Below are 26,211 nucleotides of genomic sequence, written 5' to 3'. Positions count from 1 at the left end.
TCTTAATATTTTGAATGTAATAGGTGTTATTGAATGTGCTCCTCTAGACAGGTTCTATGATACACATTTGATTCACACGTCCTCAAGATACATATTTTCACTTTAATAATAGGACATCTTCCAAGGGAACACCCCCCCTCCCCGTGATGCACACACGCATAGGCTTCTAGGATGGGCTTGTGATTAGTCAAAAAGTGGAGATTAAGACAAGTAATATACTGTTTTTAACTTTTGTAAACCAGAGAGCTTTGGCTATGGGGCGGTATATAAATGCAATAAATAAATATAAATAAATAAATTGGAGTCCCTATCACTTTAGAGAAGTAAAAATGAAGGTTTGGGGTGAGCTTCTAAAGGTGGGGAGAAGAGAGAGTATTTGCGGAGGTTTGTCCTAGCAAGAGGTGGTGTGCTTGGGGCAGTCCTGATGCATGGCCAGAGTACAAAAGGGGATAGAGGAGGAGGTCACGTAGAGTTCAAAACACATTCACTCCACTTTCCAGTGCTTTGTGCACTACTTTCCCCCCAGCTTTGCTCCTTTTAACGGAAACTTGCCACCATGCCTCAAACTAGTTTCTTTGAAAAACCTTGGCTGTTCACAATGAGGCAAGCAAGAAATCTGAGTCCAGGCTCACTTCTTCCAACGAGCCAGCCAGGGAAAGGCTGCACCAAGTGGTTGGGGCTCTGACCAAATATAGTGCAAAATTAAAGCAAATTTCCACATAAACACACACTATAGAAAAAAGTGTGTAGAGAAGGAGGCTACAATTTATACAAGAACTTCCTGAAACTAGGATAGAATTTCAAAGATACCGCTCCCATTCCTGTCATTGAAGTTTGGGGTGCATTGAAACTCCTGAGTCTAGTGATTGAAGGAAAAAAAATATGCCCATTAAAAAGAGCTACAATGGATCACAGATTCTCACCTGTAGTGCAGCAAGAACCTAAGTGGTCAGACTTAAATGAGACTGGGCAAAACACGATAGAACTGTGGCATCCTGTACCTTTGTTTCTCTCTGGGCTTGCCCATGTGACTCTACTCCAAAAAGTAGTTGGAACTCCTTCCAACAGTTGGGTGGCAAGGAGACCCAAGGTGGTTTTCAGTAGCATGGACCCAGATGATACTGGTCCAACAGCTATGAATGGAACCAATCTCTGAACCTGGCCCACTGAATGCTTGGAGCTCGTATATTGTTCAAACAAGAGTTTCAAAACAACAAAAAATGTCATGCCTAGCATGGCAAAAATACAAAGAGGTGAGGTAATGATTTCCAGGTGGCTACAATAGCTCTTCCAGACTGAAACAATGAGGTTGAGACAACTCCTTGCTAGAGCCATCTTAAATGAAAAAGAGAGGGTGACAGGTACTCAACAAAGAGGGTGCTGATCCTGCAGCTATTCTGGGATTAAGTTCTTATTACAACACTGAGAACTTTTTAGTCTATATCTGGGGACTGATTCTTCAGACTGGTAAATGCATAGATTTGACCTTCCATATGTGACTGGCAGAGCCATTAGGCAAGATTATTTGCTGTAACTTTTCCCACCTTGGCTTCAGCCAGGATTTTTTTGGTTACACTCTTAGAAGCCTACAGTGCCTGCTCTACAGCCTGCTAGCATAGCACACTCTGGCTTTATACAAGCCAAGATCTTTGCACTTGTCCATGGTTTGATAAACCTTGGTTTATGAAGCCTTGGATGATTGTCCATATGTTGCAAATGTGTTGCTCACATATTTAGTAGCTCTCATTTGTTTTAAACTTTATATTAGTTCATAGAATCATACTGCTAGTGGGAATGTTAAGTGTTAAGAGTGACTTGAGGTTCAGCTGATTCAACCCTTTCACTAAGGAAGGAGCCTTCCTGCATTGCTTAACCCAAATAAGATCACTTACAACTTATTTATAATGATACTTTTGTGAATAGATACAAGACAACCTGTTGTAAATAATTTCTGAAGACCTTGTTAGAACCCCCTGAAGAAGGCCTAACAGAAAGCCAGAGGCCGAAACATGTTGCGCTTGTTCATGATAAAGTTGTCCACAGCATCCTGAGATGTTTCTCCCCTTTTCTTGTTAATCTTGAATACTTACCCAACTTGCACCATCAATTCTAAATAACTTGACATTTTTGGAATTTTAAAAAATAATCTTTTATAATTCAAAACTGACTTTAATATTTGCAGAAGCTTCTAAAAATTATGTTGGGCTATTTGTAATTATAAAGGGTTGCTTATGTGTAAAATGCCTTTTCCATAATGTTGCTTAAAGCAAATCATTTTCCCAATGGAAACAGGCTTTGATATAAGATGAGACTGGTGGAAAACAGGTGTTACCAGTGGAATTTCCCCTGGAGGAAAGAGGTTCTTGCCTTGTTTATGCATGTGTGGGGAAGAGATAGGATTCACAGCCTCCAGCCACAGCTGGGAATCCATGCAGGGACTCTTGGTGGTGATATTTGATACGGTCACAGCTGCCAGAGAGGAAGGAAAGTATATCCAGGATGGGTTGTTGCTCTTAGCTTCCCCCTGCCATTGGACCTCTGCAGCTTCTATTCCTCTGTTGCTGCTTATCTCCTGGCCAGGATGCCCAGGTCTTCCTAACAACAAAGATCCAGTGGAAAGGGAAACAGTGAGCTCCGGTCTCTATCATGCATGTTCACCTGGGTGGAAAAAGACCTATCGTGAACAGGGGAAGGAAGTGGAGAATGGTAGCAGCAGCACTAAGAAACAGAAGTTTGATCTGGGCCACTTCCCAGCTGGATTCTTGGCTAAGCTTGTGGGTTCCTTTCAGGCATCAAAGGGTATGTAGTCAGTTTGGGATTGGCTGTTCTTTGATATCCTCTAAACTACGCATGCGTATGCATCCTAGGACTTCCTAACTGCCAGAGGGGGAAAATCTGATTCCCTGCTAGCATCACAAACTACTGTTCAGTGTTTTGGAACTTTTTTTCCCCATTGGTAGCTTTCAGTATTACTTGTGCATAGCTGTGTGGCTTGTCTCAATTGCTGTACCTTGCAAATCTTGCGTAGAGACCTGCAGATGTCTGTTTCAGTAGAAATGCATCAGATTAAAAAGGAAAAGCATGAGATGATAGTTTCTGATTTAATGTTGACACATATGCATACAGAGGTGTGTAAAGATTCCCTGTTGCCTTAAATAAAATTATTATCAAAGCTCTATCCTATCAAGAGATCTAATTCAATGGGGCGGGGAAAATGTGGATTATTCTGTTGTTCATTCCACGTAACTTTCATGAAACAATGTTATACATTTCTGTAGTAATATTGAATTATTCTTGAACGTAAGAGGCATAGTCAGCTGTCAATTACACCTGAGTCTCCTGCTTTCACCTGTACCCTTCCGCTCTACAATTCCATTGCACATACTCACTGTGGATCACATGCTTAGTTTAATAGGTTGTATCCATTGTTAGACCTACTTAGAGTAGATCCATTCAAATGATTGGGACAAGTTAGACCAACATTAGATACAAGACAGTGTTAGCACAAAATGTCTGAAATGTTAAATTTATTATCTTGAGTCAGTATGGAGCAGTAGTTAGAGTGTTGGACTGAGATTTTGGAAATCCAGTTCTAGTCCCTACTTGGCCATGAAACTCACTGGATGACTTTGGGCCAGTCACCAACTCTCAGCCTAACCTACCTCACAGGGTTGCTGTGAGAATAAAATGAAAAAGAGGAGGAGGGCTATGTAAGCTGCCTTGGGTTCCTTTCAAGAGGAAAAAAGTGGGATATAAATTCAAAAATAAATAAATGAATAAATTAAGTGGAAACTATGGCTGGAAAATAATTAGTTTACAACCTAAACATCCAGTGCACTCCAATGTATGCTTACTTGGAAGAAAGTCCCACTGTGTTTACCCAGCATTAAGTGTATTTTAGAATTTCAGCTCACACTTTATTCATGCCCACATGGCTGGACCAGTGGTTGTTTACTTTAAGAGATAAAGTTGCATTCTTCTTGTTCTTTAAAAAAAAGAAAGAAAATGTTTGCTTTGTTTATAATCATGTTCCTGTTCCATAGGAGATGCTGCTTTTGATATTGCAGAAACCATGCCTCTTTTTATTGAGACACTGTGTCTTAAAATGAAAAAGGAAATGGCTCTTCCACTTGGTGTCAGGTTTCCATGTCCATCCATAGCATGCAGCTGTTAGTCTTCCAAATTAATGGCTTCCCTTGTAAGTTGAGCTCAATGACATCCTTGTATTTAGCATCACTGACTAATAAACTACTATGTTAGCTTTTCTCTACAGCTTCCTTGATACCCTAGCAAAGAAAAGTGTTTGAAATAGAAGCTCTAGGAATTCGGAAAAGTCTTTCAAACTGTATAGACAGTAAGACACAATAGCTTTTCAGAAAGCCGGAGATGTTATAGAGAGCTATTTTTGCCTGGGGTACACATGTTTATTTGTGAAGCTTGCTAGCTTCAGAACTGGGACTGCTATTCTAGTGGATAGCGGCTGCAGTAATGTCACCGTTTACATACTCCTATCCCAGATTTTGGGGTTGTTTGTTTGTTTTTCAGTACATTAAAGTACTCTACAGTCCATGCTCTCTCTCCCTCTCCCTCTCCCTCCCCCCCTCTCTCTCACACACACACCTATGCTTTTACAAGGACATATGCTTATTTTTAATTCACTTTTTGTTTTTATCATTGCGTGGTCTCCATCCCAGCATAATCAAGAATGTTTCTTATATTTTGAGGTGTGCAATTGACAAGATCAGAAGCAGCATGAAATTCACACTAATAAATTTTATTGTTCCATAGACCTGAATGATCTAGTAGAAGTAACTGCAATTAGGAAACAGAAGAATTCACTTGCAGCTAGGATCTCCCTTCTCATTGACCTGTTTTGCACTTAACAACAGCCCACTTCTGCTTTTATTCAGTAAACCACAGACATAGGCTGCTGAGTGTGACATCCAAACCTGGACTGCTGGCTTTTGTTGGTTTAGTCCCTAAACACCCAGCAGCCCAGATTAGAATGGCATACTCAGCAACCTAAAAATGAGTTACAGGTTGCTGAGTAAATGTGGAAGTGGCAAGTATATTGCAGGCAGCGTGCCCGCTTTCTCCCGCTTGTTCCCAATAGTTGGTTTACCAATGGGCTATCATTAATTGCAAACTGGCCCGATATGTATGTACAATTGCCAACCCGATGCTGGAGGGCTAAAAATCACTCCTGTTGCTCAACAGCAGCCTTCACCAATCTGGAGCCTTCCAGATGTGTTGGACTACAACTCCAATTATCCCAACCCAGCATGGAAGTTGGAGACAGCAGCTCTATACAAACTGTTTTATCTGAAAGTACAGTTTTCTCTCTTTCAAAATGGGCAATGCACTACTACTGTGATTTAATATCAGCTGGCATTGGTGGTGTGCTAGGTGCTATATCATCATTGTTTTCCTTTTGAAATGCAGACACTCAGTGACTAGGTTTATATGACACGATAATCCACAATGGAAAATCCACGATAATCCATGATGGGTTAAAGAACCCATCATGGATTATTTAACCCATTGTGGGTTATTGTGTAATCTGGTAGGAATTTTTTTAACCCATGATGGATTATTTGCCCAAAATAACCCACTCTGATAACCCACAGTCTGCAGTAGGGACTATTTAACAATGTGCATTTCCCTCATAGCATAAAGTGCACAATTGCACAGGTGCAAATTTGCACAAATGAGAGTTAATGTAAATGAGAGTTCATGCAAATATGAATTTGTGCAAATTCACATGCGCAAATTCGTACTTGTGCACTTTAGGCTATGGGGAAATGTACATTCTTTATTTTTGCTTATTTTCCAAAGGTTTATTTGTGTCACCCCCTTTTAATGCATCCTGGATTATCCTTCTCCCAGGTGTAATTATGTAGGGTTTTGAAGGTGGATCGGGTGATTCCCGATTAGGAGAGCCTTCCTGTGAAGCGTTGTCCCAATCCTGCAAAGCCCCAAGGCTTTATAGCCATCACCTCTTTTGGTGCACTGGGGATTTTCGCTCCTTGGTGAGTAGTTTCAATCGGGTTTGATGTTGGATCAGGTGCTCCTTACTACAAACTTCCAAGCACTTTAGAGGTGAAACAGCGCCACTGCTCAGACTTGAGGACGGCAGCAGGGCAGGGGGTGAATTAAATTACACACAGTAGCTTAATAAGCTACTCACAGTAACATATTAGCCCACTCATGTGGCAAGGGATTGTGGACTATTTCAAAAACAAGCTACTGTACATAGCTTATGAACCCATCGTGGGCTATTGTGATATCCAAACATGGCCAGTGTATCTAATGAGATAGCAGGGAGTTGTTGCCCTCACCTAGCAAATGTAGACCATGCAGGGAACTCATTTTGCACTGAAAAGAATTGAAATATTTTTTGATGAAAGTTGCCATACATCATATAGATCTGTTGTGTCAATCAGATAGACATTTCTAATGTATCTTTGTTCTGCTGCCTTTGGAACTTGGTGCTAGAGCGTGTTACATGTGAGTAAATACACGATTGCAATTTAAGTATAGGGCTTAGAGCTGTTCTTACTCAGCAGTACATCCATTCACTAGTTCAGTTTTCATATTGTAATAACTAGTGGAATTGCAGTAATCTAGTTTGTAAGGTTATTGGGCCACAGCTAGACCTAAGGTTTATCCTGGGATCATCCAGGGTTCGCCCCTGCCTGAGCACTGGATCCCCTGCGTGTCACCTAGATGAACAGGTTTGACCCCTGGATGATCCAGGGATAAACCTTAGGTCTAGTTATGGCCTGGGTCTCAATATAAACCATAGTTTTACAGGCCTTTATGATCTTGCATATAAGTATATTGTAGCTCAAAAATAATGTGTTGTATTGCTCTTATTTAGTAGTTGTCCTCTTTATCAAACCAACATGTAGTAAGTCACACCGGGCAAGGTCTCATAAATGTTTTCTGAACACATGATGTAGATTTATACTTAAAATATCACTTCCTGCTCTGATTAAAGAGGACTAATCAGCTTCGATAAACAGCATTTCCCATCCAATAAAGAGCAAACCGTTGGAATTAACTTTTTCATTATCTTCAGTGGAGCAACACTGTGGCTGTTCGAGTGTCTTCACACTTTCCGTGACTTCCTTTTTATCAAGTTGGCTAACCTATTTGCTAGGCTACAGATATCTCCAAGAATTCAGCAGCAACCTTAGTAAAAGATACAGTAACAAAGAGTGATATAGTTTGTTCTTCATTGCTTTCAAACATCTTTCCCCAACCTGGTTCCTTCCAGGTGCGTTGGACTACAGCTTCCATTGTCTCCAACTAGGATAGCCTACTTTAGATTATTTTCTTATCCTAGCCTTACCAGGAGTTATATTGTCCACAACAGCTAATTTAAACATGTGTGGATAACAGTGTATAGGTGTAGATTTATGAAACTTTCCCAAACTGGTGCCCTCCAGATGTCTTAGACAACAGCTCCCATTGTCCGCAGTTTGGGAGAAACTGCGTTAAACACTTATGTTCATTATGCGCATGGGGAGAATTGTGGTTCTGCCTGCTCACCCCACCGTCTTGGTGCACCCAGTGTCCATGTATGGAAAAGAACATCTTCACAGCTCCCCTCTATGTACAGATGCAAATTGTGTAATCAGAACACAATTTATAATGTGTAATGTACTAATTGTATGATTCCCATCTCTGTGCTTAAGTCCCCATGCAGGTATTTTTCACACTAGGTATCCTGTGGAGGTGGGTGTAACATCTCCCCCTCTCCCCTTTATCCATACTTTTAAATCCATATAAGGCTTCAGTGCCACAAATAGCACATTCATGGGAGGAATTTGAATTTGAGGAAGTACCAGAGAAATGGTTCTTAACTCTTTTTACTCTTTTCCTTATCTAAATTATCTCCACCCCAAGCTGTTCTTTGCCCTGTAGGGGGGTGTATTTAGGCTCTTGTATGCCTGCGTTCCCCCACCCATTTCCCTCAGTGGCTAGAAATACAGGAAACCCAATCACTGAGCATCTTCTTTAGTTTGGGCCTAACAGGTAAAAACTAGACCTCAGGGTTAAAACAGCCCAATGGAAGGTTATAGGTTTGTTCTGGGAGAAGGCTAGAATGCTAAATTAGAAAATAAAGGCATTTATTTCTCCAGGAGGAAGGCGCACATTATAGATCCCATAGGAATGATAGCAAAAAGTGACCTCTAGTGGTAAGTGATCCATGCATGAGCTATAACATTGACAACTATTTGTTGTGTGGATTTCCATAATCATATTGTGAATCTTTTTTTTTTTTTTTTTTTTTTTACACACAAATACACACACACTCATTTTATACCAGTAGGATCTGAGGCTGGGTTATCCAGAACGGTCTATTGGGAAGAGAGTGATACAAAATAACATTCTCTGTATTAATAACTTTTAGCTGAATGGCCAAGTCTACTCTTAAGGCAAGAACTACTTTCCCCATATGGAACTGCAATAGTCTGCAGCATCAGGTACATATGCCAGCAGATCCTGTTGTTAGTTCTTGATTGTTACAGAGTTACAGACTATAGAGTTTCCAGTGCATCTTTAATTTAACAGGATGAATACTATTCTTTAATTTATAAAGTGATGAATGAATGAAAGGGTGGAAACTAGCTGGACGCTTGAAATATGGTTGAGTTTAATGCTGCAGTTGCAGGAAACCTGGAAGTTGTTAGGGCAAACAATAAACAAATAGCTCAATTTGAATCGTTTTGAAAGGAGTTTACTGTGTTAATAGTCCCCTTGTATACCAGTTTGGTACTAGTGGTTGTTTAGATTATGAGGGAGGCAAACAGAGCAGGTTTCAAAATTAGCCTTCCCCGCAAGAAATGATAAGTACAGGAATATCAATAGGTGCCAGCAAAGCAGATGATAAGTTGATGTATGTTGTTTATGGAGAGTTGTCAAAATAACCAGCCGGAGTGGGTTATATTTACAGTTCTTTCACGAATATGTGTAAACATTGATAATGTGACTCTGTACTGTTAATGCTGAAATAACATTTGCCCACAGAATTCTGAAATCTGAGATCCGTTGTTCTTCTGTTGTAAAAAGGAGTGCTGTCTTAAAAACTGAAACTGTGCAATATTTTTTTAAGAAATAGTCTGTAGCAGTGGTGGACAGAACGTAGATCTCTAGATTTTTTGGACTCTAATTTCCAGAAGACTCTGCCAACATGACCAGTTGTTAGGAATACTTGAAGTTGAAGTTCAAAACATCTGGAGATCTACCTTCTCCTTACCCCTGGTCTAGGGTAAAGGCTCTAGTTGATCATATATGCTTGATCTTTCTCTGGATTTATGGGTCTAAAAGCTTTTGTTCTTCTGGAGAAATCCAAGCATCTAATAGCATATTCATGAGAAACACAGTAAGTGGCCAAATATCAAATTTCAACCTGTTTGTACCTGGGTTTAAAGGAAATGTACATGTTTTGGGAAATGAACATCTTTCAAATAGGGATTTGAATGTATGAGAACCAAATTTATCTCAGCGATCAGAGTAGCATTCCCTTAGGGTGAATTGAACCAATTCTGTTCATTCAGCATATTTGATTACTGAAACAGAATTTCCTGCTCCAAACCAGTTACTCTTCTATGCTCTGCTGCAGTTCATCCTATCACTGCTTATAAACTGTATTAAAGACCATTATACTTCTGCCTCTTCCTATTCCTTCTGTGTCATATTGGATAATATCCCATTTAGTTCACTTTGTGAGATCTTATCTTTTTCTGACCTTCTGTCATTTGAAAACTAACATGCTGTCCCTTCTGTTTCTAAATAGCTAATCCACCATTGATTTTGAAAGTATTAAAGGACATTTCCTAAACAACAACAACAGATTACTGCATTGACTCCTGTGGTTAAACTATGAACCCTTCCCTTAATTTGATTAGTTTCACTAATTAAGAATGTCAGAGTTTTAGGAATATATTTAGATAATCTAAAAAATAAATTAATGAGACTTAACTGTATGTTAGGGGTGAGTATGCCCACAAGCTGCATATGACGCAATATTTGCATGGCATGTTCAGATCCTAGCATTTATTTTTTTAAAAAACTGAAGAAGTAAGGATGCAGCCCTTTCTCTGTGTTAATCGGTGGCAAAATTCCCATTTTAATTGGGGACATCTTACGTTTTTAACTCATATGGTTTACAGATAAATTTGAAAGATTTGGAACCAAGGCGAAGTTTCGAATGTGACTCTATGGCTAACATAAATTATGTTGCACCAGAGTAAAATGACTTCTAGCACAATGCCAATAGCATTTGCTGGCACTACAGGTTTCCCCAGAAAACCGCTCATGCCAGCAAATGCTATTGGTGTTGCACTAGAGATTCCTTATGCTAGCACAACATATTTACGTTAGGGGTAGTGTCTCCCCTAGAGACAAACCATTACATTACATGTCAATCGCCATGAACTGAAGGTGGATTTAAATGGCCATGTGCAATGCGGTAGCAGCTTAAAAGTGTACCAAGTGGTACCTGCAACCTGCAGCCATGCCTTACCCCCCTTCTGCAGCTGTAGGGAAACTTTTTAGTGGCTGTCCCTGAGCTTCCAGTCTTCTGACTTCATCTTTTAAAACTATTTTATAAGGGGATAAACTTAATTTTTCATGCTTGAGATGTAACAATTGCAGAATAAAAATAATGTTGGATAAATCTAACATGTTGGCTAAACATCATTTGGCATTGCCAGGTATATTAAAATGATACGGAGATAATTGTGCTTTCATGCTGTAGAACACGCTCATTTGCTGCAGACCTCCAGCAATGTGAAGCATCTCTGCTGTGACCTTTAGTACTGATCAAATCCCACCCTATCGCCTTACCCCTCACTCCCACCCCCACTCTACCTGGCACACCATCAGAACCACTAACAACTGCTTGGGTTTGAAGGTAATTCTGTTCTTTATTTTTCTGGTTCAAACTCCAGGAAAAAATAAAGCTTGATGCTGAAAGGGAAAAACTAGAAAAGCTTCAGGAGCTTTACTCCGAGCAGAAGACCCAGCTTGATAATTGCCCTGAGTCCATGAGGGAACAATTACAACAGCAGCTAAACAGGGTCAGTAGCATGGATCCATTTTGGTTATTTTTTCTTCTTCTACTGGTTAATTGTAACATGACCGAGCACAAGTGTCTGAAGATTTCTTACTGACTGCCTGTTGTTTCAGAGGTTTAATACTGGTTTCCTGCATTGCTAATGGGAGGATTGCATGGTGACAAATAAACAGAATGCAAAGAGGTGGATTAAGAATTGGTTTGTGCTACATACTTCAAAAGTTGTCAACCAGCTAATGCTTAGCACCCTTTTGCCATTGGCTAATAAGATGGTGGGGAGGTGTTTATGTGTGTAACTGTGATATTTTGTTGGGTTTGGGGGCATTATGCTGTAAGTGAGTTTAAATAAATTTCCAACTATAATAATTGTGACCTGGTATTTAATGTGTAACTCTCATTACATTTACAGTTGCTTTTAGGTTTTTCTTTTGCAGCACTATAAAATGGCCTCTGGCTTTTTGAAGTTGTAATCTGCCATGAAATGACACTTCCTCCTCCAGAAGCTGTTTCTTACCCATTAAACTATATTTAAATACTTCCTTCCCTCTTTTTTTTTTTTGCTGATTCCCTCTACCTGTTGCAGCCATATTCTATTCTTGTATTTTAAGTTATTTGTTGTTGTTGTTTTTAAATTGTTATAGGCTCTCTTGGAAGGCTCTTGCCCAGAAAGACAGGGTATAACTTTATTAAATAAATGCATAAATAATTGTGTTCTAGAGGGTCCCTCAACCCCTAGGAGCAACTTTTCAAGAAAAGTGGGAGGCTTAAGTGCGGGGGGGGGGGAGTATCAGCAAAAATTGAGCGCTCTAATTTGTGCATGCAGAAGTGGTTTCCATTAAGGCAAAGTCACCACTGGATGGAGCTCCCATGGTGTTAAGAAATGTCTAAACTCCCTGACTGTCAGAAGTATACATGGCATCCCTTCCATATTCTCTTACGCTGATAGCTGTACAAGGAGCTGATGCAGCCTGTAATTGGTTGACAGAGCCTGTAATCATTGATTGTCTCTTTTCAGCATGCCATTTCTCAAGGGAGGGTGTTGTTCTTTGTTTTGTTTTTCAAAGGTTGTATCTTGCTTAGAGATACAAAGGCTTGTGGTTTCCTTCTCCCCAGACAGTGTTCAGCCTCTCCTTCATATTTGGAGCCATTTCCCTTTTTAAAATGTTTTCTCATCTGACTTTGCACAAATCCACTTATTCAGCAGCTTTTTCATCTGTTGAGGAGGAAATGGTTTCTGACCTTTCAGAACTCTGGATACTTCATGATCCTGCTTCAAGGTTCCTTTGGATTTTCCTCGCTGTTCTGTTCCCCCAGTGTGTAGGGGCCAATTCAGAATTATTGCCTAGGTGAATAGTTGTATGAGTGCAATCATACAAATTCAGTGGGTGGGTGTGGGTGTTAATTTTTATGTTGTGTTGTTTTGCTGTTGCAGCACACAAAGCACACAATTATGAGAGATGGAAGCAGGAGTATATGGGAAATGTTTGAAGACTTTTACTGGGACAATGTCAGCATAAGTAAAATGGAATGAAATGCAGCAAAATGTTCCAGTTCAGACTCATCTTCTCTTTTTCATTTAAAGTACAGTGTTTGGTCAATTTAAACACTTTCTAACAGAGTCCTGCTGATATCCTAGACAAGAGAATTATGAGTTAACCCTTTTATCCAACTTGCAGTCACTCCTTGATGAGAGGCAACAATCATGGAAGGAGAAGCCCTGGAGAATGTGAGAGAGGTCAAACCTGCTGACCCAGTCTGGTCCCTTGTTTTTAAACTTCTCTTTGACCTTCCATCTGTATAGTTGCACCACATCTCTTAGTCAGGCTGCAGAGTGACCAAGAGATAATTAGCATGAAAACTCCCCCCAAAGTGAATTACCATCTGATATCACTGATTGCTGCAAGAACAACAGCCCATAAATACTTGAATTTACTTTACTAGGCTGCCATCCCTTGTGCACCCCACTTCAGAGTAAGCCCCATTGAACTAACTGGGATTTGCTTTCGTTTAGGAGTGCGATGCAACTCTGTTTTCACTATCACTATATGCCTTTTTAAAATTCACACCAGTGTTTGTTATTAAAGGATGCTGACCTGTTGGAGGTGGAAAGCAAGCACTTTGAAGATCTAGAGTTTCAGCAGCTTGAAAACGAGAGCAGGTTGGATGAAGAGAAAGAGAATTTAACACAGCAACTCCTACGTGAAGTAGCTGAATATCAGCGCACCATTGTCAGTAGAAAGGTAAAAAACCTGTTTTTTGTTTGTTTGTTTTAAAGTGGGTCAACGCATTACTTTTTTGTGGTTTGATTCCAGTTCAGAATCAGCTGTGTGACTGAAGTTCTCATTTGGTTCAGTAAACAAAAATCAATATCTGAGAGAATCTATATATATTTTGGATTTTACAAACCCTTTTTGTTTACGGGTCCATAGAAAATTTTGTGATCCTCCAGTTTTGTTTCTGTGTCTAAACAGCAGTTTCAGCAAATTCTTTTAGAGCAGGGGAAGTGTGGCATTTAATTGTGAAAACAAAAGAAAGCGTGTTTCTTCTTTTGTATTTGTACTATTCCACTATACCAGTGCCACCTAGAGCTTATATAGCAGGAATGAAAGTAGTGCTCAAATTTCAATTCTGCAACGAAACCAAAAATAGATACAGCGGATTAACAGCCTCATGTAGAAGACCTCACCATGATGGGAGAAAGGAGAGAGGTTAGCACCTTTGCATAAAGCACTGTGTCTTCCCTACAATACAGTCAGTGTTCAGACAGTTCTGTAGCCATTAATCTAGCTGTGAAAGCTTTTCTCCCTAAAACCTTGTCTAAAGTGTCCATAAATACACAGTTTAAATAGTCAGTTTCGTTACAAGCTGCACCTCCAGGATCTAGGCCTAAAGCAGCCTTCCCCAATCTGGTGCTCTCCAGATGTTTTGGACTCCCAGCATTCTTGAATATTGACTGTGCTGGCTGGGACTGATGGAAGTTGGAAGTCCAAAATACCTGAAGAGCTGCAGGTTAGAGATATAACCAAGCTCTGAAATAAGCAGTTGCACAAGAATAGAGATGGAATGAATTCATGTTGCAATCCTGTGCACAATTTCATGGGATTACATTCCATTGAAATTAAAAGGACCTTATTTCTGAATAAATGCTTTTTGGATTGCTCTATAAATAGATTAACTTCTTCAACCCCACTATATTGTTATGTGAAGAAAAACTGAAATAAAGTGTCGCTGGTGCAGAAGTATCTTCAATCTCCTCTATGAGTATTTTTTATTGGGTATAAAGCTTTTATTGCGCCATTGCCTTGCCTCATTCATGGAATTTTATGGGGAGTCTAAATGACTAGGCTTCAACTTCTAACCTTCTCTCGTGTTTACCCTGGCATTTCTTTCATCCTTTCCCTTTTCACAAAAAAAAAAAAAAACATGTTAAGGAGGGATTATTAGCACTAGGAGCACAACTACTGGTGAACAGGATCTGTGCTGCATAGATGATATTCCCAAACTCACATTAAATATACGTTAATCTCATCTTTATAATAGGAAAAAATCTCTGCTCTCAAAAAACAAGCCAATCATATTGTCCAGCAGGCACAAAGAGAACAAGATCATTTTGTCAAAGAGAAGAATAACCTGCTAATGATGTTGCAAAGGGTAAGCACTTTTTCTTGATTTTCTAAAACAGCAGTATGATAATTGTATAGCTACAGAGACGTTTTGTTCTGTGTTACCAACCAGTGCTATCATTTTGCAAAGGTTTATTAAACTGAACCATGGTGGTTCTGTTATAAGGAATTGTGCATGGCAAACGCTAGATTTAAAAACATGCTAAAAAGCAGTATTTGTGTCTCTGGGTAATAATAGAGCAATTACAGAATGTTATAAATAATAAAATTTGGAGTGAACAGATGGAAAAACCCACTGGGTGACTTTGGGTCAGTCACAGACTCTCAGCCCAACCTACCTCACAAATGGAGTGGAGGAAGAGGATTATGTTTGCTGACCGGTTCCTTAAGAAGGAGGGATATAAATGCAATAGGATAAAATAAAAATAAATAAATAAATTAGGGATTGGATAGATCTTAAGAGGAAGTAGCTAACCTTTGTTCAGAGTTATAGTGAGACTATGGTAAGCCAGAGAGCTGTACCTGGGACAGTAATGTATCTACCTGAATGATACTTCCTTCATATTTTAGTCTCATGTTATTAATGCTTAGCTGATTCAGGTGTTCATTTTATTCATGTGCAAAGCAGGTTTGAATATTATATTGCATGTATACACTTATACAAATGATCTGGGGGAAACTATATAATTTGAGCAATTGAAATTGGGAACAAAGCAGTTGTAAGGTAGTGTGAGAGAGTCTTCAAAACATGCAAATCTTCCCAGCATTCTGTTTTCCTGAAGCGTGCACATCTTGCATTTCCTAGAAGTATTCAACTGAGAATGGAATTTACTTGTGAACAGTCCCCAAGTGAAGCATTATTTGACTACATATATTCTTACACTAGTTCTGTTATTTCAGAGGAGAAGGGAAGTGTGAACAAAGCCCGAGACCGTGTGTGATCATCTTTGTTTATATCTGAGATAAGTGACTGTCAAAATTTGTAACTTCAGTCTGTTCTCAACAGGAGAAAGAGAACCTTTGCAATCTAGAGAAGAAATACTCTTCACTATCAGGAGGAAAAGGATTCCCTGTAAGTCCTAGCAGTCTAAAAGAGGTAAAAGTGAAACTTGGGAGAAAATGATTACTGCTGTACTCATGTTAGATTGTGATTTATCGCAACACGTTTTATAATATTCACTGAGAAATGACATGTGGTTGCAGTTTTCTATGTATGTATAAGGGCTACTATTGATAGTGCAATTGTAATTATTTATGTTTTAAATATGGTCAATTTACCTAAGCAGGGTAGTTTTCAATTCTTTTATTTATTTATTCCATTTATGTACCGCCCCACAGCTGAAGCTGTCTGGGCAGTTTACGAAGGTTAAAATTTGATCATGTTCCTGTGTCTTGTTTAGGGTTTTGTTTTGTTTTGTATTGTATTTGTTTTGTATGCATTTCCCCTCCACCAGCACATTGGCCTTCTGTCTGCTTCATTGTGGCATGGTATTCCTGTGTTTGTTACAGAAAATTTCCAAAAGTGACAATATACATACATGTGCACATCTGTATGGAAATCATTCATGCACAATAGTATAATAACCAAACCCTAGAAATGTAGTAAGTGTTCATTTGAAGCCTTTCTAACTCCTTCCAAATGAGGTTGCATTTCTTCAAAAACCAAGTTAAATGTCAATATTTCCCCATTTTGCTCATACTGAGTGTGAACTATACACAATTTTGACAGTGCCTCCTAGAACTGTACCTGAATTTCAGGAATTGCATTCCATTAGAATTCGGGGGTGGGGGATGATGACACACAATTCCTTCCAGTATCCTTTCAGTGCTTGCTTTTGCCTAAAACCCTCCTGCTGCTGTTCCTCCTCCTGCTGCTGCTGCTAATGAAGTCCTTAAAGAGTTTATATTTTAACTGAAAATTGCAGCTGCTCTGATCCATTTATTTAAAAAAAGCAAAATCATTAATGTATTCTACAAAACACCAGATATTGTCCCTAAATGCCTAAAAGTGAATTAAGTCCCAAATTGAAGGCAGGTGGTTTCTAAGTTTAAAAGAATGATTCCTACATCCAGTTGCAGTATAGTAGGTCCTTGAAATGAAGTGACATACGTTGCAGGAGATTGACCTGGAAGCTTAATTCCTCTTCTGTTCAAGATTTATGTGAAAATAACCAAAAAATTTGCAGGCTGCCACTTCATAAAATCAGCTTATTTGAGAAGAGCTGCCCTCATGTGGTTGTTCTTCCAGTGGCTACAGCATTGAATTGGAAAGAAAGGAATAAAAAATAAAGCTACCAATATCATAATGCCTTTGTACAATACAGTATATGGTGTGACCTCACTTGTATTACTGTGTATAGTTCTGGTCACCCCACCTCAAAAAGCATATTGTAAAGCTGGAGTACAGAAAAGAGAAACCAGTGGTCAAGGAGCTGGAGCAACTATGAGGAAAAGTTGCAACACTGATTTGGGCCTTTTTAGCTTAGAAGGGACAGGATAGAGATGTACAAAAATTATGCATGGTGTGGAGGAAGTGGATAAGCTCATAATACTAGAACCTGGGCTCATCCCATGAAGTTGATTGGCAGGAGGTTCAGGACAGTTAAAAGGAAGTACTTCTTCACACACCACATAGTTAAACTATGGAATTCGCTCCCACAAGATGTAGCGATGGCCACCAACTTGGATGGATTTAAATGGGGATTAGACAAATTCATGGAAGATAAGGCTATCAATGGCTATTAGTCCTGATGATAGGAACACAAGCAGGAGAGTGCTATTGCACTCATCTCTTGCTTGTTGGCTTCCCATAGACATCTTGTTCTCCAGTGTGGTGACAGAACGCTGAACAGGTAGGCCCTTGTGAACGTGAATTAGTCATACTGTCCATGAATCTGACTATTTGAGGGGAGATAGCAGGAGTTACATTTGATATCTAGCAGTTCATTTTTTTCCTGCTGTATTTTAAACATGCTAAACAAACATATTAAACTGTAATGGGTATACTTTATTATAAAAACATATACAATGAACATTGGATAATCATTTTCAGAAAACTAAAGCATTCAGTTTTTCAGTGTATGTAATTTTGATGATTTTTGATAATTTAATGAAGCATTTTTGTAATACCACAGACAATTGGCTGGATCGCTCTAAACTAACTTTCACAGCAAAATGGAAACCTTAATACCCTTGCATGCCTTTTGGCTTTTGCTTCTTTTTTATGTTTAACTTCTGAATTCCTCCTTTTAGGGTTATATGAGTGTAAATGACATTAGTGAGCCGTATGGCAATTCCACGAATATATCCCCTTCCACTCAACCCCCTACTGCTGCTGATGCTGTTCCCACTGAACTTTCCACAGCTGGCCTGATGAGCCAGCCACAAAATAAAGAGGTTTGTTTGAGAGACATTTCCCATTTGTATACATTTTGCTTTCAACATTTTGTTCCCTTGGTGTTTGGAGGTTAACTGTAAAATTGAATTATTATTATTACTTTTTACAGTTTAAAATGGATTGGGTAGAAAGCTAAGTTAACTTCATTTCAGGGAGAAATCTCGTGTATGTCCTGGGCACATCCACTCCCCTCCTCCTCCTCCTCCTCCTCCTCCTCTTCCTCCGCACCCCCACCAGAAGGAGAAAGTACAAGTGATCTAGAAGCTGTAGAATGTTAATTAGAAAATGGTTTCCCTTTGCCCACTCAGCAGAGTCACACACCACCTTTGTTTCCAGAGAACAACAACAAAGTCAGGAAGTTTCCACATTCGAGCAAATGTGATACTGCTCAGCAGAGTTGGTCCAAGATATTTTGCTGCCTGAGGTGGAGCAAGTCAAGATGCTTAATATTCAAAGTCAGCCATGTTATTTTAGCACCTTAAGCAGAAAATTAATCTTTTGCAAGATGAGTTTAAATCAAAAATGTTTATAGAATACGCAGTCAAGCAAGAATGGGCAACTTAACGGGACCACTTCCCTCTTCTGGACCCCCATCTCCATGGACTGCACATCTGCTGATGCACAACCTAAAATCGGCAGCCAAAAATCTGCCAAATATTTGGCAACAAACCACTATGAAAAAGAATTCAGTGGCAAATATTATGGAGCTTATATTAACTTAAAGCTACATTTGTCACTTCTAAGCCAATGGCAGACTGCTGATTTGCGGTGATTATTTTGTGTGAGTGTGCAAATTTAAGTGGTGCACTATAGATTGGGGGACCTCATGTGCTGTATAGGCCATATGTTGCCCACCCCTTCTGTAAAGTCACTTAGCAATATTTACTATTGTTTGGGTGGAATGTTAAATCTGGCTGCTTTCCTCACTTTTTCTTGTTAGCTCACTTGAGAGTCTGAAAAGAAATAAACTTGTTATCAAAAGTAAATCTTCTGCTGCTATGAATAATATATTATGACTGCAGTCACAACATGGTAAACGTCAGTGCTACATGCCCAAGCAGGAAGGGGCCCACGGGAAGTGCTGGGCTCACTTACACCTCCCTCCCCTCTTCTCCTCCCGCACAGTCAGGAGGAGAAATAAACCAGGATTCCATTTTGCATTAGCCAGTTCCTAGCTTGTCATTATGTGTTGACCAGGAATCATGCCTTTAAATAAACTCTGGTCTATTAAACTGGCCAGCTTAATAACCCATGAAGATAGCTTATTGCTAGTTCACATGCTTATAAACCAGGAATTGGGCAAAGTGAAACTGAATTCTGTTTTGTTCTTTCTCCTGGTTGTGTGGGAAGAGGAGAGGTTTTGGGGGCGGGGGCACATGAGCGATCCCAAGGCTTTGCTTGGGCTCTTTCTGCTTATGTAAGCAGATCTTAACCCTGGTTTAGCATTAAGTAAGAACCTTCCCAGTATCTGTTAGCTATCAGAGTTGAGTTGGGATACCTAATTTTAATTTAAATGGTTTAGTCACAATAGGAGGAAGAATTTTAGCTACATTGGGCCTGTTATGACAACACGCTAAGCCACGCTTAAGCCGCTAAGACTTTTGCAACAAAATGGTTAGTGAGAGCATTTAAACCGTGGTTATGTAGCCACCATGGTTAAGAATGGTTCACATGACACACTAAGCCATAATGTTTAGCTCTAAATGCTTAACCAACGTGGCTTTAGTGTGTCATCTGAACAGGGTCAGTAAAAAAGAAGTGAGTTTTTCATTTCATTGTTAGTATCCATTTATTTTATTTATTTGTTGCTTTGGATAACCCCACCCTGAATAGAATAGTAGAAATCTATAACCAAACACCTCCAACAAAATGTGAGGAAGTGTAGTTTGCATTTTTCTCCATCTGGCAACTGTTAATAACACTTCATGCATCTGACAAAGAGGGCTGTAGTTCACAAAAGCTTACACCACAATAAACCTGTATCTCCTTGTTTAATGTCTGCAGCGTATGTGTCTTTTTTTAAAAAAACCCTCTGAATATAATTTCTCTCTTTTCTATAAAGCTAAGACCATCTCTCTGTTCTGGATTTGTGTTTCCTCACTCCTTTTCTCCTCGCCCTCTTGCACAACTTTCACCAGCCCACTGGCCTGAGGTCAGGGCTACAAATGTAGAGCCTTTACCTTTACCTGACACACCACCTCCTCTCCCAGCTAAGAAACACCGAAGGCAATCGCAGGTAACGTGCCTGGATGCAGGCAGCCTTGACAATGATGTGGTTATCTTTGCATGGACTTTTCTGCCCCAGTCAGATGGCGTGCATGCAGAGTAGTCAGGGCTCAAGCTAAAATACTGTCAATGGATCAGCTGTTTGGAGGGGAAGGGGATGTGGGCCATCTGAATCCAGTTTGCCACTCCCTTTCCCCTCTGGTTGATAGATGGATTTCTAGCATTTCCTAAAGAACTTGATGTACACAGCCCCAGCTGCTGGATCAGATGGGAAAACAAAAGACAGAAACAGCAGTATCTACAGCCTCAGAGGGGGAATTCTGAAATATCCTATGGTTCATGGGATGCTTTCCCAGGGACCACAAGATTGCTCCCCTCCTCACTTCCATGACACCAGTGTATAAAAACCTGTGTTTAAAATAAACTGCAGTGAATCCAATCACAATGCCATTGTAATCCTTTTGACCAAATAACTTTGTCTTTTTGGTCAGACAGTAGCTGCCATGATTTATAATTTATGTCGCATTATTTCATGCTCAGAGTGCTTTTCAATTCTTTTATTGTATGGAAAACTTTTTATTGTAGTGGAAATGTCACACTTTGTTTGTTTATCTTAACCATCATGACATGGGACATATGATCACAAAGCTTTCAGAATGTCTCCTGTACAAATCCCTTCAATATCAGTGGAACTTGTTCAAGGAATTATCCTGGTCATTTATCCCTCAAATTAGTCATCATGATTTCTTTATTTTTACATTTGTGTGTGTGTTAATCGTTGACATTGGGTGGGTTTGCACAATCATTGAGGAAATCAAACGACCGGCACAAGCAGGGAGCAAAAATAAGCCACTGTGGCTTATTTTCCTTCTATAATTGTGTGAATCCAGTCATTTGGGGAAACTGTTTAAGGATGCAATCCTACATACCAGGGGTGGGTAACATGCAGCCATGCTGAAACCAGCCACCCTGCCAAATTTGTAGAGCACACTCGAATTTAATAAAAATTAAAAATGGGGTGGGGGGGATGTCATTAGTAGAGCTACAAAGTGCAGAATAGGTCAAATATAACTTGCAACTAAGCTAAACTTGACTGTTGGGCATTCCATATGGACATCATGTTTTTTTCTATTCCCCCCATCCCCCAAAAAAACTTTCTTAATTTAGGATTGCAGTGTAAATATTTTTTTCTCCCTATGGTGTAATTTTTACACACTTCAAGACGTTTTAGATATTTAAAAATCTGCCCTATCATTTTCCTTGCCCATTGTTTGAAAATAACGTTCAGCTTTTTCAGAAATGCACAGTGGATTTTATAAAAAAGAAAAGAAGAAATAGAAAGATACTTAGAGTATGCAGGCTTCTATATAAGCACAATGGAATTTTATATATTTTAAGCACTTCAGAAATCTGGAGGAGAGAAAGAAGCAGCACAAAGAGGGTCCATACATGAGTGATACTTTGCCGCGCAAGAAAACGGCTTCTTCTGTATCCCCCCATTTTAGTAGTTCTACTCTTGGACGAAGTGTTAAGGTAAGCAGTATGATTATAATACAATATCTACATTATACAAAACAATAGTTTGTCAAAGAAAGACAAGAATTAAATTCTTAATTTGGTTTTATTTGTTGAGGATAATCTTCTCTATCTTGTTATATAGTCTCAGTGGGTTGGATTAATTAGTCATGCTTAAGTTCCATTGAAATTAATGAGCCAAGTAAGTCACAACTAACATAGGTCCCGTTAATTTCAGTGGGACTGAGAGAGCAATCCTACCTCCCTTGGACAGCTCTCAGGTTATGAGCCAAACTGGAGTCAACAGTGACCCTTTTCCTTTTTTTAACACCCCTCTGGGGGGGATTTTGGGGGAAATGGCGGAGGAGATTTAACCCTCCTCGAGCACAGTGATCCCAATCCAAATCAGGGCTGCATGTGCTTACACTAGAGTAAAACCAGACAACAACGCAGTCTCAACTACATGCCATGTGATTAGCGTAATATGTTGTTTGGCCCTATCTTTGAGCATTTTCAGACATTAGCAAATGTGGTGGTGGGAGAGGAAGTGGGCATCATTTATGGTTCTTGTCTCCTGCTCTTCCCTACAATATCAAAAGTGGAATTTGTGCAGCTCTCCTAGGCCATAGCTAGATGGGGCTTTATCCCGGGGCAATCCCCGGGATTGTCCCAGTGCGTCCACGTGACGCACAGGGGATCCCAGGATCAGGGAGGGATGATCCCTCCTTTGCCCCGGGATCTCGCCCTACTCTTTGAGCTCGGTTTTTCCACGGTCCCGGGCTGACCCTGAGACCGCGGAACGTGTGGCTGGGCGTTACGGTTTGTCCCAGCTCTTCCTGGTTACTCGCGAGGAGCCGGGACTTGCACATGGGCTGCAGAGCTTCCCAGGAGCTCTGCACCCATCGGGGGTGGGGTGGGGGGAGCGGGAGCTTACTTTTCTTTAATAAAAAAACACCTACCTTTGAGCGCACGAGTGCTCGTGTGCATCTTCTGGTTTTTTTAGAAAAAGAAAATGGCAGGCGCAACGTCCTCTCCCCCTGAGGTTGTCATGCGCCATGTGTAAACAGGGGGAGATCTCGCGATAAAATTATTGCAAGATCTTCACCCCTCCGTCACGCTAGACCGGTAGGTCTAGTTGAGGCCCTAGGCTGGAATGCACAACCTCCAGATGCAGAAAAAGTTTGTGAATTTCACCAGAAGAGAGGAATGGAGATATGCAAGTTCCAAATTTGCAAAGGAGTGTATAGAACAGAAAGCAAGAGTCATTCATGAAATTCATATGCAGAACTTAGATTCTTCTATAGATTAATGGTATGAAAAAAAATGTACACTAAAGCTGCAACATTCCATGCAGGCTCATCTTCCACTTGGACAAAGCAATAGCTGTGGCAGTGTACTTCCTCATTGTTTGGGGACCACAACCAAGGAGTCCGAATCAAGGAGGTCTCACAAAGGTAAGGCTATTTTAGAAAGTTATGAAAGAGAATCCACTTTCACAGTAATAATTGCTTTTCTTCTTCATTTGATCACTTGTATTCATTCAGCCACAATGCTTTTATGGCTGTTAATTACATTGTCTTAACATTAATCATTAAATAAGTATAAGTAGACTGATTAAGTACAGGATGCCATACTTAGAAATTGACTAATCAAGCATATCTTCGTGGTTGTGAGTCTCCAAATTATTCTGGCTATTGCCTGAGTGATAGTGCTTTACAAAATCTGGTTTGGACTGATCTAAAAATCATGTTCCATTCCTAATCATACCTAAATCTCTTCTTTTGGTTCTGTGCCAACCCACAGTACACATCAGGAACTACATGGGGATCTGTTTTCCCTTAAGAATCCCCATGTCAGTTTTCCTGCACATAGAGTGTTTACGTGTCAGATGTGAGAGGATTGCTAGAAATTCTCTTATTTCTTAAGATGTGTCTATACTCAGCAGAGTTGCAGAGGTCCTGACCGTCAGCCCCAGCATACACAAATATGTAAATGCACACACATGCATATACATATATATAGTGAGATAAAGTAATAGTTATCTTGGATGTATTGGGATTGCTAGGGATGCAGAAGAAGGTTAAAACCTCCCCACCCCCACCCCACTTCTCCGGGCCAAGCAATCCTAATCAAGTTCACTGTCCTGGTGCTGGAAATAGCAGTCTTTTCTCCACTGCCCAGCTGATGGCTGGGTTGAGGGGGAAAGTGGCTGGGACTCCATGGAGCTCCAGCAGGCTGCATAGAAAGCCTCAATAGGCTGAGGGTTGCCCACCTGTGAGTTAGATCTTGAAGGCTCCTTCCTACATAAGGTCAGGCCAACAGCTGACCTGAGATTCTAGTATTGCAGAATGTATTCCTAAAGCTTAAGATACCTCCATAATGTATTGTAACATCTGTGGAACTGCTACCTAAGTCTTCACTAGACATGAATTACGTATTACTGCAACAACTGCCTGAACTGAGGCCCGATCTACACCAAGCAGGATATAATGCTTTTAAAATGTTATGAAAACGGTGTATGTAATGTGTCCTGGACCTGAACAGTTTTCATAACTATTATAAACCATTATAAGCAGTAGTGTAGATCCTGCCTGAGTTTGAATGCTAGTAACTAGCATCAATTTTTGAAACCATTAACGGAGGAAAAATGATTCTTAGCTGCTGTTCATCAGTAAACTGAAGTTGTACCACTATGGTACACATTCAGTGCTCCTTCACATTTACAGGTGCTAAGGAAAACTGCACAATGGCAAATGGGAGGTGTAAGAAGCCTCTGTCCTTGCAGCCGCATTTTGCTGATATCTGCAGGCAAGGTTTCATTGGCATGAGCCAGGCTTAGCACATGTGCAGTACAAATAATACTGCAATCGTAAATGTGTTTAATCAGAAATAAGCCCCACTGGATTCAATGGGACTTATTTCAGGTGTGCACCACAAGGGATTGCAGCCAAAATCTGTAAAATGTTAGAATTGTTGAAATAACTGAGACTTTCAGGTTGTGTTGTGGCGTTCTGAGAGAAGTGGGTACTTCAAAAAAAGTCTTATTCAAAACCTAAACGCATTTATAGGGAAATATGTTCCATTGAAACCATAAGGCCTTTTTTGGGATTGGGAGAGCTAATACTGCAGTCCAGAATATACTTCTGCTAAGGAAAATGCTTTGCCAGGAGGTAGACTAACAAACCTATCTCTCCTATCTTTGATTTCTGCAGTAACAGTTCTTCCTTTGCATACTCTAAGAATATTTATTTTAAATAACATTTTCCTGCTTTTAAATGACTACAACATAACATTCTCTCTCTCTCTCTCTCTCTCTCTCTCTCTCTCTCTCTCTCTCTCTCTCTCTCTCTCTCTCTCTAATTCTCTGTGTCTTATTAAAATCAGGAAAAGGCAAAAAAGGTATGAGAAACACCCTTTGCGTGGTTGTTTATGTTTGTTTTGTGCTTAGCACTGGGGAAAAGGACACTGTCAAGTCATTTAGAAATCGCTACACTGGAATATTTTTGGAAGGTCCCAAGGTTTGCATAGGGCCCTTCAGGCACCCCCTCCCTCTCATGCAATTAATAATCATGTCACATCCCTTGCTAGCCCTGCCCCTCCTGCCTGCCAACCAGGCATCAGAGAGAATATCTGCCACAGGGAGGTTTGCCAAGCATGTGTAGGGCTCCCCCTTTGCGATCAGGGTCCCAGGTCACGGGGACAACCTGTGAATATTCAGCAGCTTCCCATTGCTGACATTCCCCCAACATGTGGTGGTGGAGAGAACAGGAGGAGAAGGCAATGGTGGAGGAGGTTCTGGTTGGCCTTGCTTTCTCCCACATCGTTAATCCCTTGTTAATCACATTGTTAAGCACTAATATTGACAAATAAACTCTGAACATTGCTGCAGATTAATACAGCTTGGAATTGCAAATAGAATACTTCGTATAAAGTATTGAAACTGAGCTACCTAATTTCTTTGGTGGTGGCTGAAAAAGACCATAACCTCAAATATTTATTTTCATGTAAATCCCTTGCTGTTGATATATATAAGCAACCTGATATTTGTTTAACTGTGAAGACACAAGTCCAAGGTATTTGTCCACACAAGCCTGCAGATAAGTTCACAAAAGCTGCTAGCCCACAAAAACGGGAAGTAGCCTGCTTGCCCATTTCTGACCCATTAAAGTATTGTCTCTCTTCCAATTTATGTAAGGCTTCCAGCGGCTATTTGCATGACTGCTGAAGCTGCTCTGATAGATAGGAAGGTAGTTGTCCTAACAGTTCTATATAGTTTTGCCACATGGTTGGCTGAAAGCTTATAGCCAATGATTATCCTCTCTTGCTGTGTACAATTGGCTACACGTTTACCCGCCGATATTACC

The 26,211-nt window shown here is 40.1% G+C and overlaps 1 protein-coding gene across 4 annotated transcripts in view; it reads left to right on the top strand.

Annotated features, from left to right (window-relative positions):
* The window catches only part of PHLDB2 (pleckstrin homology like domain family B member 2), a 97,088-nt gene that overhangs the window by 48,800 nt on the left and 22,077 nt on the right, over positions 1–26,211 (top strand). The window contains exons 7-15 of one of the 4 annotated variants that reach the window (XM_063126838.1): positions 10,962–11,090; positions 13,171–13,326; positions 14,627–14,737; positions 15,716–15,805; positions 17,962–18,105; positions 20,169–20,342; positions 21,731–21,865; positions 23,202–23,301; positions 25,232–25,246. In XM_063126838.1, coding sequence (XP_062982908.1) covers positions 10,962–11,090; positions 13,171–13,326; positions 14,627–14,737; positions 15,716–15,805; positions 17,962–18,105; positions 20,169–20,342; positions 21,731–21,865; positions 23,202–23,301; positions 25,232–25,246 — 1,054 coding nt within the window. The remainder of the gene's footprint in view (positions 1–10,961; positions 11,091–13,170; positions 13,327–14,626; positions 14,738–15,715; positions 15,806–17,961; positions 18,106–20,168; positions 20,343–21,730; positions 21,866–23,201; positions 23,302–25,231; positions 25,247–26,211) is intronic. The other 3 variants (XM_063126839.1, XM_063126840.1, XM_063126842.1) reach the window with 3 other exon arrangements.

Source organism: Elgaria multicarinata, chromosome 5, assembly GCF_023053635.1.
Source record: "Elgaria multicarinata webbii isolate HBS135686 ecotype San Diego chromosome 5, rElgMul1.1.pri, whole genome shotgun sequence".
In the NCBI taxonomy this organism is placed as follows: Eukaryota; Metazoa; Chordata; class Lepidosauria; order Squamata; family Anguidae; genus Elgaria; species Elgaria multicarinata.
The sequence above is the reverse complement of the archived record's forward strand: the minus strand, read 5'-3'. Positions and strand labels throughout refer to the sequence as shown.